At 33.7% G+C, this 11387-nt stretch overlaps 1 protein-coding gene across 1 annotated transcript; it reads left to right on the top strand.

Moving 5' to 3' along the window:
• The first annotated feature begins 6085 nt into the window (after window positions 1-6085).
• LOC132174565 (WRKY transcription factor 6-like) lies at window positions 6086-8405 on the top strand. The gene is made up of 6 exons (XM_059586202.1): window positions 6086-6295; window positions 6392-6508; window positions 6603-6758; window positions 6868-7152; window positions 7580-7693; window positions 7856-8405. Exons 1-6 carry the CDS (start codon window positions 6086-6088, stop codon window positions 8399-8401), a joined length of 1428 nt encoding a protein of 475 aa, XP_059442185.1. The 3' UTR covers window positions 8402-8405.
• The last annotated feature ends 2982 nt before the right edge of the window (window positions 8406-11387 follow it).

The following is an 11387-nucleotide window of genomic DNA, read 5'->3' as shown; positions in this document are numbered from 1 at the left end:
TCTTTCTTTCTTTCTATAATTTTCGTAAATGCTTGTGCCATAACGGAAGGCACAGACTGAATCTTGTGCTTCCGGCGTCTGGCCTAGGCTGAAATGTTTTTGGTGAGGCGGAATTTAGCAATGGCTATAGCCTATAGTCAATTGGTGGCAATCGAATTTCTCTTCTTTTTTCAATTTTAATAACCAGTTGTCAAACAAATTTTTTTTTTTTTTTTTTTTGTGGATTAAAAAAAAAAGAAAGTTATTTTATTAGCAAGTAGAAAACAGTTTTTTTCTGGTTTTAAACCAGAAACTGTTTTTAAAACCTTTGTCCAAATATGTTGGTTAGAATTGGATCAAGCCGAATAGCTATCTAAATGGGTCAATTCTTGTGTTTTACCGAGAAAATAAACTTTTATATTATTATATAACTATAATAATGTGTCAATAAAAATCAGTATTTTGATCAATGAAGGTTAATAGTTAATTTTTATTTTCACATTATTATAGTTATATGACAGTAATAAGAGTTTACTAAATTACACTTATTGTGTTTTACCTGATAAAGACCAGAGTTCTCAGTTTAAAACTGGAGTTTACGATTATTTTGAATCTATCCAATTGTAGTGTTTAGGCTTCTTCGCTGTGGCTAGGTTACCAGGCGATGCTGCGGTTGACACGACTCAACAAAGGCCATGGTTGGGTTACTTAAACACCTGATCTAGCAATGACAGTGGTTGGGTGAGAGCCCAACAAAAAAATATTATTGGAGATATATAATTGTATTTTTCATATCATTTTTATTATTTATTTGATTAACAAATAAACGAAAGTCTCTTATTGAATTTTTTTTTTTAAAAAAAATAAAGTCAAAATCAAAAAAAAGCATAAGAGGTTCCATAATATTTTCCCTTTTCTAAATTGTGATATTGAGGGCGTTCCTATTACTTCAAACAAAGGAGGAAAGAAACATGAGCTAATTCTTCTTCCAAGCGGGATATTTCGAGTCTCGACTCTTCAAAAAGTTAAACTTTGTGAAGTGTTTGAGTGAAAACTTGATGTAACAATTTGGATATTACATAATAAATTGAACTTCAATAAATATTATATTAACTATTCAATCTTGTGATTATTTTCTTGTTTACAACTTAATTATTCATGCTTACATACAGTGCGGAGCCAGGATATTCACTCAGGGGCTTTTTTTTTTTTTTTTTAATGAATAAAAAAGTAAAATTAATTAAAAATAATTAAATATAAAAAATAATTTTTTGGTCTCTTTTTTGTGCTTTACAATTTGCACACAGTATTTATTTATTTGTTTTTCTCTTGCACGCATGTTAGCAATATAACTATTAAAACAATTAATTTACAAGAACAATTTAAATTTAAATCTAAAAATTTAATTACATACCACGTTGAAGTTGGAAACTGGAAAGTGAAAGAAAAAACGCAAAGTCGCCAAGTCCTCAAGAAGAAAATGTAGGAGATTGGACAATTGCCCACTTGTCTTTTTGGATTAGAAGTGCAAAGCGTTAAGCATGTGAAGTGGGTAATTTCTTAAAATAAAACAAAAATGCTGCTTGGTTAGAAACAAATTGTGGCTCAGATGGTTTTGATATGAACAAAACATTTTTTTTTTTCTTTCTAGGTTTTGTGCGTCAGATAGAATATGAGGAGCCCGCAAATTAAGCTTGAAAGGAAGGTTGCATATGGACCGTATGTTAATAAGGAAAATGTTCTGAAATTCAAGGAAATCTCTTGAACTTTTGTCGGATCAATATCAAACAATATAATTTCCGATACTACAAGTTCACTTCTACTCTTTTTTTTTTTTTGGAAAGATTCTTATCTTCATTTCATCAAATAAAATCTAGAGTAGAAATACTCTAAACAGAAAGAGCAAAATACTCTAAGTGTATAATATCATAAGATTGGTCAAAATTATGTGAAATTACATTTATTCTTTTTCTAGCACTCGATTTGCAATCGCTCTTCTAAAGTTTAAAATGTTGATAATTAACCATGTCAAATTATAAACACTTTATTAGCATTTTTTGCATTAACTTAACAAAAAAATGTATCAGATGACTAAAATTATCTATTATACCCCATATCAGTTGTATACAAATACGATTATACATTTAGTATGAACAATTTTAAAAATAAATGAGGCCATGGAGAGCTACAGCCGTGGTCCTTGCATGTTTTTTTTTTTTTTTGGAAAAAAAAGAAAGAAAAAAACCTAATTATATGATACAGTGTTATAACGAATAATTTGAGTCACATGTGGGCCGCCGCGTGATGCATTTTCTGTTCAAGTTAATAGAAAATGCTAACGGATGAGGTTATTGGAAGTGCCTGTTAACTTGAAGGAGTCAATTATCATTTTTTTTAAGTTTGGTGGAATGATTGCAAATTCAATGTCGTAACTATAATTTTCCATTTTAAAATGAAAATCATGTACAAATTGAGCTGACAAAAAAAAAAAAAAAAAATGAGCTACCAATGAAAACTAGCTCTAAAGTTCTTGTGAGAAAACTAAGTTTGATGTTAAAACACTTAAATTAGCTCTACAAGTTCCTTCTTCACTGGTCCTTCCGGCTCTACGTAGACTACGTACACTGCATACTTCATCAATAAATTCCACCGGCATTGCATGTGTTTTCAAAGCTCCAAGCCTTTCTTCTTTAACATCCGACCTAACTATGCCAACTATTTTGTTGAAGTTCATGCTTTGCCATAGAAAGTCACCAGTGACAGAACTACACACTGACAAGGGGAGCCATGGCCTCCCTTGATTTTCAAAGTTAAATTAGGCCTTTCATTTATAATTCGGTCTCTCCGAATGAGAAATTCTTGTTTCGTCCCTAAAAGTCACCACGTTGAATTATGTAGTCTAGCACGCACTATCAATTTTATTTTATTATTTTATTATTTTTTTTTGTGTAATTTTCTAATAAGATGAACATTGAATGGACTATGACTTGAGTAATATAAGACATTCTTTTCTTAACTTTAAAATTTAAGAATTGAAAATTGAGGGAGCTGAGGTTGAATTGGTGTATAAAAACCATTGAAAAACACCCTTGGTGACCTCGTCAAAGTCAGAATTAACACGTACAGGTTGTAATTAAGTGAGTGTTCAATCCCAATTAGCGTACTTATTATTTCCTCAGTAAAAATAAAATAATAATAAAAGCTCTCTTTGCATTTGATGATTTGGTCTACCATATATACTGCCATAAATGTTGTATTGCTGTTAGCATGTTTTTATCATCATAATCAAGAGAGAGAGAGGAATAGGCCGGATGGCATGGGTTGATAGGCATGTGGTGGATTGTTTAGAGGTGGACTTTTAGCATATATGCTTCCCATATATAGAATTTAGTGAGTTTTTTTTTTTTTTTTTTTAAACAGGTTAATCACATTCATTGATAAACGAGCATAAAACTTAAACGACACAGAGCAAATTGAATGCCATAAATTATTGGCTCCAACTTTGACATATTCCTTGGGATTCATTTTCCAATTTTGACAGAATTTGGCTTAATCATACTTAAATATTTATAATTATCGTGGACCGCCAAATTAATGTGTGTGAGAGGGAGAGATCGTCAATTTGAATTGAAGTTTCTTCTTATTCCATATTCAGGGCCAAGTCTTAAACATCCTATTCTTTCACATTTTCAGTCTTTCAAAACTGCAAGAGATCTATTATTTTTTTAAAAAATGCTAGGTTTATAAACAAATTTTACGAAAAAACTTTTACAATATGATTGAGTTTCTTAAAAGTTGAATTTATCTAATTTTTAATCATATTGTGTCACATTATGTTGTAAAAGTAAGTTTGTAAAATCTTATTAATTTGTAAACCTAGTATTCCTCTTATTTTAAACACCCCCTCTATTGGAGCTTCTAATAATATTGTAAGTATATTTTGTGTTTGATAGGAAAACAATATTTCAGTACCTCCTCTCCTTGTTTTTTAATATATTTATTAGAATATATGCAAGCAGGGTGGAACTAGAGATTTGTGTTTGGGAGGGCAAAATTCTAAAAAAAAAAATTTGGGGGGGTTAAAAATTTAATTTTATAAGAATTTTATAATTTTTTTTTCTAAAAGAAAATAAATAAATAAATAAATTGGTAGACCACCTTGGGCCTTGGGGGGTCCTACGCGGTTCCGCGCGCCCCTGTATGCAAGTGGCATGCAGCTGCTCAATATATATTAATTAATAAAGAATAAATAATAGTGTTTGATTTTCACCATGCATGCATGCCTTCAAAGAAAATGCTTGCTGGCGTGCATCAATATCTAATATTCTAGCTAGCTTGCTAACCAATTAATGTAGATGTTTTACATCAATTACGCCAAGATCAAAGCTCAACAAACATCAATTTCATTAAAACAACTCTCTAAGAAATCAATCTCTCCAACAAAATGAAATCTAGTACACGTAGTCAATGGAGTTCTTATCCCCTCTTATCCATTTAGGTTGAATTCTGTCATTCTTTTACGTACAGTCACTTGGGAATTCCAATGATGAACCCATAAACCAAACCCCAACACTCAAAAGAGGAATATTAAGGTTCATTTAATTAGTAGTAATTAAGGAGGTTAAGCTTAATTAAGAAATGTTTTTAGACTTTCTCTCTCTAGCTTTAAGGTTTTTGCCTTATTCTTAACTGATATATATATATATATATATAAAACTATTTCGATTATAAATATACAACCAATTAATCCCCATGTTCTATCAATTACAACCCAAACAAACCCATATTTTAACACTAGCATTTGTCAACACAAATACAAAATCTAACATTAATTACGTCCACAAAGTTTTTATTTTTTTTATTTTTTTTCTTTCTTTCTAGATTTGAATCAACCTAATGTCAATTGTCAAAGGAGGGTTATCGATCACTATCATCATTCATCATTCATCATATATATGCATATATATATTGTTCTAGAATCAAACTAGTCTTATTATGATTGATGGTAACATGAGATTCCGCGCATGCGCTGCAATCGAGGTAAACTATGATTTATATCCTTTGGCTCTAAACCAAATGCATATCGATTTTCAATTCATATAAAAGAAAAAGTACTAATGTCAACCCCTTTAGTCATTCTCTCCTGTTTTGTTTTTTTCTTATAAAAAAACTTATAAATGAATTTACAAACAAAAGAAAGGAAAAATTAGTTATTTAGTCCATGTGATTTGAAGTTGTATCATACACATCTATGTAGTATTAAAAATATCTTTGAACACCCAGAATGGTCCATGCTGTCAACCATTTAACATAAACCATTACATGCAAGTTGGATCCACGTTACAACCAATCCGCAATTAAAGTGTGGCATAACTGATAATTTAGCATGTTATAAAATTATAATTTTATTCTCTATTTAAAAAAAAAAAAAAAAATTCCCTCCGATAAATGATGGATGATTAATTAGACGTTCTTAGCTGAGTTACTAGAAGTTCCTCTTGTGTTTATCTTGTATCACTCTAAGAATAATATGGCTCTTAAAACCATCATTAAAGTTGTAATTGATCACTATTAAATTTTAATCAAATAGTAATTTTAAAAGTCACTTAATTTTTGAAGTGACACAAGAAGAACTTATATAATTACACTTCCTACTTGGTGGAATTTTTTTTCTTTTTCTTTTGGGTCATTTTTACCTTACGAAAAAATGAAGATTTATTCTAATCGAGTCAGATTCAATTGTGTTTGATTGTTTCATCTATCTTAGCTTGTTGTGCAAAACTCTCGAGGCTCATTCGCAACACCCCTCTGACTAATTACCTCCAAAAAAAATCCCTCTGACTTTCTATCTGACTCTGACCCAGCTCTCGCCTACGACTATCGCCACGTGTACACTTGACGCGCCATCTTACCTCACTCCTCCTCAAATGTGTTTGAGAATATTCATGGATCATGCTATATATACATATATATTATGATCACTCCTACACATTTTGGTCTTAGTCCAAACCCTCTTTATCGCCGGGATCATTGCAACTGTTAAAAAGGAATTTAAACTTCACAGCTTCATCCTTTTTCTCTCTCTCTCTCTCTCTCTCTCTCTCTCATGGCCGAAGGACGATTCTCCATTGGCAAGGAGCTCATCAATGGCAACCCAATTCTCAACTGTGGAGAAGATGAGCATCTTTATCCTGCAGGGAGCTCCATTGATGGGAATCCAATGGTCAAGGAGATGGACTTCTTTGCCGCCGACAACAATTCTTCCAAGGAGAAAGTTTGTGCAGGTGATGGGGTTGTGCATGATTTGGAACTTAACGTAAGTTTATACTATTTACATTAAATTAACTGTCTGGTTTTTATTTTTTTTCATTACATGATTTTCAGTGTTTTTGGGATTCTTTTTTCTTTTTAGACTCGTCTAAATCTTAGCACAAACACTAGTGGCGCCAAATCAAATGTGGATGATCATCATCATGAGCGTGGAACAATATCATACAACATTAATGGTAACAAGCGAAAAGTAAATGAGGTATATATATCGAACTAATTTGATAGAAATTTTATTATCTGAGTCTGATTTAATTTTCTGATTGTTAAGATGAATTAGATTGTTCTTGGTGCAGTTGATACATGTGCAGGCAGAACTGAAGCAGATGCATGTGGAAAATAAACGCTTAAGAGATATGCTTAATCAGATGAACAATAACTACAATGGCCTCAAAATGCATCTTGTCACACTGATGCAGATTCGAAACGCCAAAACCGAAAAAGATCATGAGGTAGTTTTACTAAGGAAATTAAGACCCATCTCTTAATTTGTATCTATATATTTTAGATATATCGATTATGAAACTAATTAATCTACATTATCTATATATGGCCGCTTAGATGATTAATGCAGCAGTTGAGAAAAATCATGCTGTAGGAGATATTTTCAGTAGTAAAGAAATTATTCAGATGGGTCTGGATAAGAGTGATGTCGCGATCGGGGATATTAGTGCAACAACTGGGAGAGAGAGGAGCCCAGATCACCAAGCAATTGTTCAAGGGCGGGTTGCTAACAAAGTCCCTAAATTTGGAACTTCCGGGGATTTAGATCAACACTCGGAAACGGTGTCGTCGTTGATCAGAAAAGCTCGAGTATCAGTTCGAGCCCGATCAGATGCATACATGGTAAGGAGCTGTAGTGTTAATTAAACTCCACGTGAAAATGTTTGACAATCATGTCATGTTCTTATATATCTGACAACACCAAGGAAAGTTGATGACCCAAAATGAAGAATTTATGTCTCCATGCATGTGCTGCTGTGCACCCACTTGCAGAAGTCAATAAATAAGCTAGTTGCTTTAATTTGTACTAGGAGTCTAATTAATTAAGTTGGAAAGGAAATTGCACCCCATTATGTTGTCGTTGAAACAAGCTACCTACCAACTTTTCGCAAGACAAATTCAACACGAAATCAAAAAGATTACAGTTGAAAAATACGACTCTTTTAATTAAATTGATTAAGCTAAAATTAACTTATATAGTCTTAGAGATAATGTAGACTATATGAAATTGAAACTTGCTTTTCAACTGATAAATCTTAACGCATCACAGATTTCTGACGGGTGCCATTGGAGAAAGTATGGGCAGAAGATGGCAAAAGGAAGCCCATTTCCTCGAGCATATTATCGTTGCACCATGGGATCTAGTTGTCCAGTTCGCAAACAAGTAAATATATATATATATATATATATATATATATATATATATATATATATATATATATTCCTTTTCTTTCCCCTTAGAGAATTAAATTAATTAATGGTCATTTTGCTTTTACTAATTATTCGTTGCAGCTAATTAATGGGATATATTTTTGTTTAAAAATAGGTACAAAGGTGTGCAGAAGACCGGTCGATTCTCATAACCACTTACGAAGGTCGTCACAACCATCCGCTTCCTCCGGCGGCGGAGCCAATGGTATCCACCACATCGGCGGCCGCATCGATGCTGCTTTCAGGGCCAATGCCTAGTGCAGATCATTTGTTGATGAATTCATCAAACAATATCCTACCAAGAAATAATGCACTAAATTTCGCAACACTTTCAACTTCCGCGCCATTTCCTACTATTACATTGGACCTCACGCAATCTCATAATTCCTCTGATCATCAGTTCCAAAGGGAAACACGAGGCCAAATTATTACATTCCCACAAGTTTTTGGTCAAAGCCTTCACAACCAATATTCAAACTATTTAGGCCTTCATGGCTCTCAGGGAATGGTTGCACCCAATCGGATGCAGAACGCGGACGCAGTCAGTTCGGCGACGGCTGCCATCACAGCAAACCCCAACTTCACTGCTGCACTGGCGGCGGCTATTGCCTCTATCATTGACAATACTATTACAAGAAACAGCAGTGACAACAATGCGTGAAAATTGCATGTTAGAGAATCATCAGAAGCTTTGGAAACTGCAGATAGAGTTTCAGCTATATATATATATATATATTACCCAAGGATTTACAGCAACATGAAGATGAAGTTGATCACTTCTCATAGAGGACCCATGCCTGTAATATTTGAATTTTTAAGCTTTTCATCTCAAGCTTATAACATTTATTTGGTTGTTTTTAAGATAATAGGTGTTTAGTTGGCTTTGTAGTTACAGATTGTTTCCATGTGCAGACTGTATTGTATTATTAATTTGAATTGTAAAATGTAATTGCAAGCGTACGTCTAATTGTACAGCTATATTACACTCTGTTTTGGTACTTGAAACCAAAACAGTTTTATCATTAATTAACTTACAGGTTATTAGAGCCTCTCTAAGAAGAGCTCACGCTTGTTTTTAATCCATTATGCCTGAATCTGCTTCCGCCACTATCCATCTTCCACCGCCCATGCATGGATGCTTCTATTTCTTCAACTGATAGACACGATATTTCTAGCTTACAAAACAAATAAAATGGAAAAAGAAATGAGAATTGGTAAGGGTACTAACTTTTTTACTAATAAAGGTTTATTAAACTGATGTGTAACTCATTATTAGAGGAAAACAAAATAATTAATTAAGAGAAATATAACGAGTACCAATGAATTGTTGGCTGCCAATAAGGTTTTTACCTACTTAAGATAAGATTTTGATTAAACAAAATGGAGTAAGTCCTACAAAGATTTATCTAGATGGTTCTACGTACATTCATCTAGAAGGTTCTCAATTTGTCTTCATCATCTAGATGGTTCTAACTTGGATGTCAAGTTCATTCATCTAGATGGTTTAAACTTTAGCTATAAATAGCCAAGGAGATGAGAGCTTTAGTTACACTCTAGAGAGAATTAAGAAAATAGTGTTTCAATATACCACTGAGAGTGTATATTAGTTTTAGCAGAGGTTGTTTCTCTCTGTATTATTTTACTATTATATTAATTCAAGTTTTGCATAACTTGAGTAAACACCACTGTAACAAGTTGTTTATAGTAAATTGATCTGAGTTAATCCCGTGGATGTAGGCCTACTGCCGAACCACATAAATACTGTGTATTGATTTTTTGCATTTATCATTCCATTATTATTCTGTGGAGTCTACACAATCATTGATTCAAGGGTATGTCCATTCCTAACATGAATAAGCTACACATCAATTTAGTAAGTCTCTATTAGTAAAATAGTTAATACCGCTAGTATTTCTCAAATGAAAGAGGAAAAAACAAAACAAAACAAAAAATTAAAGGAAAAAAGAAAAAGAGTCAGAGAAACAAGCAACGAAAGAGCGGGGAATGAGAAAGAGAGGGTAAGAAAGACGGAGGAGGCGGAGCTCTTTCCTCCTTCTCAAACACTCACATGGAGGTGGAAAGCTATCCCTTTGAGAGATAAAAAGCTCTCACAAATGAGAGGGAAATGTTCTCCAGACGTTTTCTTAGCATTGAGAAGATGAATGGCATAACTGTCGTAGGCTCTCCTTCAAGTCCAACTGAACCATAACTTGACCTAGCCCCACTAAGGCATCAATGGGAATCCAAGGTGGATAATACTAATAAGGCATATGTGGAGATTCTCCATTGCAAAAATTCGAACCCACGTCCTCGTACATGCCTTGACCACTTGAAAACTTCCTTAGGCCATTAAACAACCACCCTTGATGGTTCATTGTACTGCGATTGCATGTCCTTATTTCAGTCTTGTTATTTTTTTTTTTTAACATGTCCACACAAGAGGGGGGAAGAGAGATTTGAACTAGTGAACTTCGCAAGATGAACAATCCGTTAGCGATCATTGATCTTGAACATATCAATTGGCTGGAGTGAGTTGATGGCACCTCATTTGAAACATCGGGTGCTCTTGAACTTGAACTTCGGCGATTGTGGCCGAGACTTGAACATCGACAACTTTTTGGCTGGCATCGATTACTTTGACTAGAATTTTGACGTCGGCAACTTTTGGCTGAAATTTTGACGTCGACTACTATGACCCAGAATGAGCCAACTATGGGCTTGAAATCGGCCAAGGGCCAAAAAATCTGCCTCTTTGGGCTTTTTTTTTTCTTCTTCTTCTTCTTCTCTCTTTTTTATTTTTACGCGGTAGGCAAGCAATGAACCTCATAGATCGTTTTCTTCTCTGATACATGTTAAAATCGAAGAGAAAACGATTAGAGGGGAAAATGAAGTATAGAAAAAAAAAAAAAAAAATTGCAATCCAGGATCTAACAATTGACTTTAGCTTGTTAGCTCTGATACCATATTAAACTACCAGTTATCCCATAAGTTTAAGCTAATAGAAATAGGTAAATTTAATCACTTAACCATTACTTTAATACTCACCCTCACGTGTGGGCTCAAGCTTTATTTTAATAGGTGAGACTTAACACGTAAAATATTTAATTGAAATATGGATAAATTGATGGAGTCAAAATTTAATCTCTAGACAACTTGTAACCTAATCATAATTACTAAATATTAAGATCTTCGTTAGACACAACTTGTAACCTAATCATAATTACTGAATAGAATTCTCAAGTTTCTTTCTGGCTCAGCATTCAACCCTGAGGAGAACCTTTTCAGAAACTCACGCTCAAGATGGACGACCACGTCGTTGGACTGGTGGAGCTCGGCGGGGTGAAGATCGGAGAAGAACTGGAGAGGATTCCGACAGTGGTGGAGATTCAGATGAAATATTTTAGGAAAGTAATATTTTCTCCCCCAAAAAGGGGAAAGGCAATGATACTGGCAGAAAACAAGGAGATGGAGTGGGATATTCCCATGTAGAGGAACAAGCTGAAAAGGAAAGCCAATTTATTGGCAATAATGGGGCAACGGCTACTCGATATGGGGGATCGCACAATGGAAAAAAAATCTCAGCTGATTCCGAAGATACATGGGAGAATTTAAATGCCAAGGACCCATCCTCCAGATCAACGACAGAT

The sequence above is a fragment of the Corylus avellana genome, chromosome ca3, assembly GCF_901000735.1.
Source record: "Corylus avellana chromosome ca3, CavTom2PMs-1.0".
Taxonomy (NCBI): domain Eukaryota; kingdom Viridiplantae; phylum Streptophyta; class Magnoliopsida; order Fagales; family Betulaceae; genus Corylus; species Corylus avellana.
This window is presented reverse-complemented; position numbering and strand designations above follow the sequence as displayed.

Coding starts and splice junctions, on each gene's coding strand:
- LOC132174565 (XM_059586202.1), top strand. CDS start 6,086: ATGGCCGAAGGACGATTCTCCATTGGCAAGGAGCTCATCAATGGCAAC. Junction 7,153..7,579: donor CCCGATCAGATGCATACATG/GTAAGGAGCTGT, acceptor AACGCATCACAG/ATTTCTGACGGGTGCCATTG. Junction 7,694..7,855: donor GTTGTCCAGTTCGCAAACAA/GTAAATATATAT, acceptor GTTTAAAAATAG/GTACAAAGGTGTGCAGAAGA.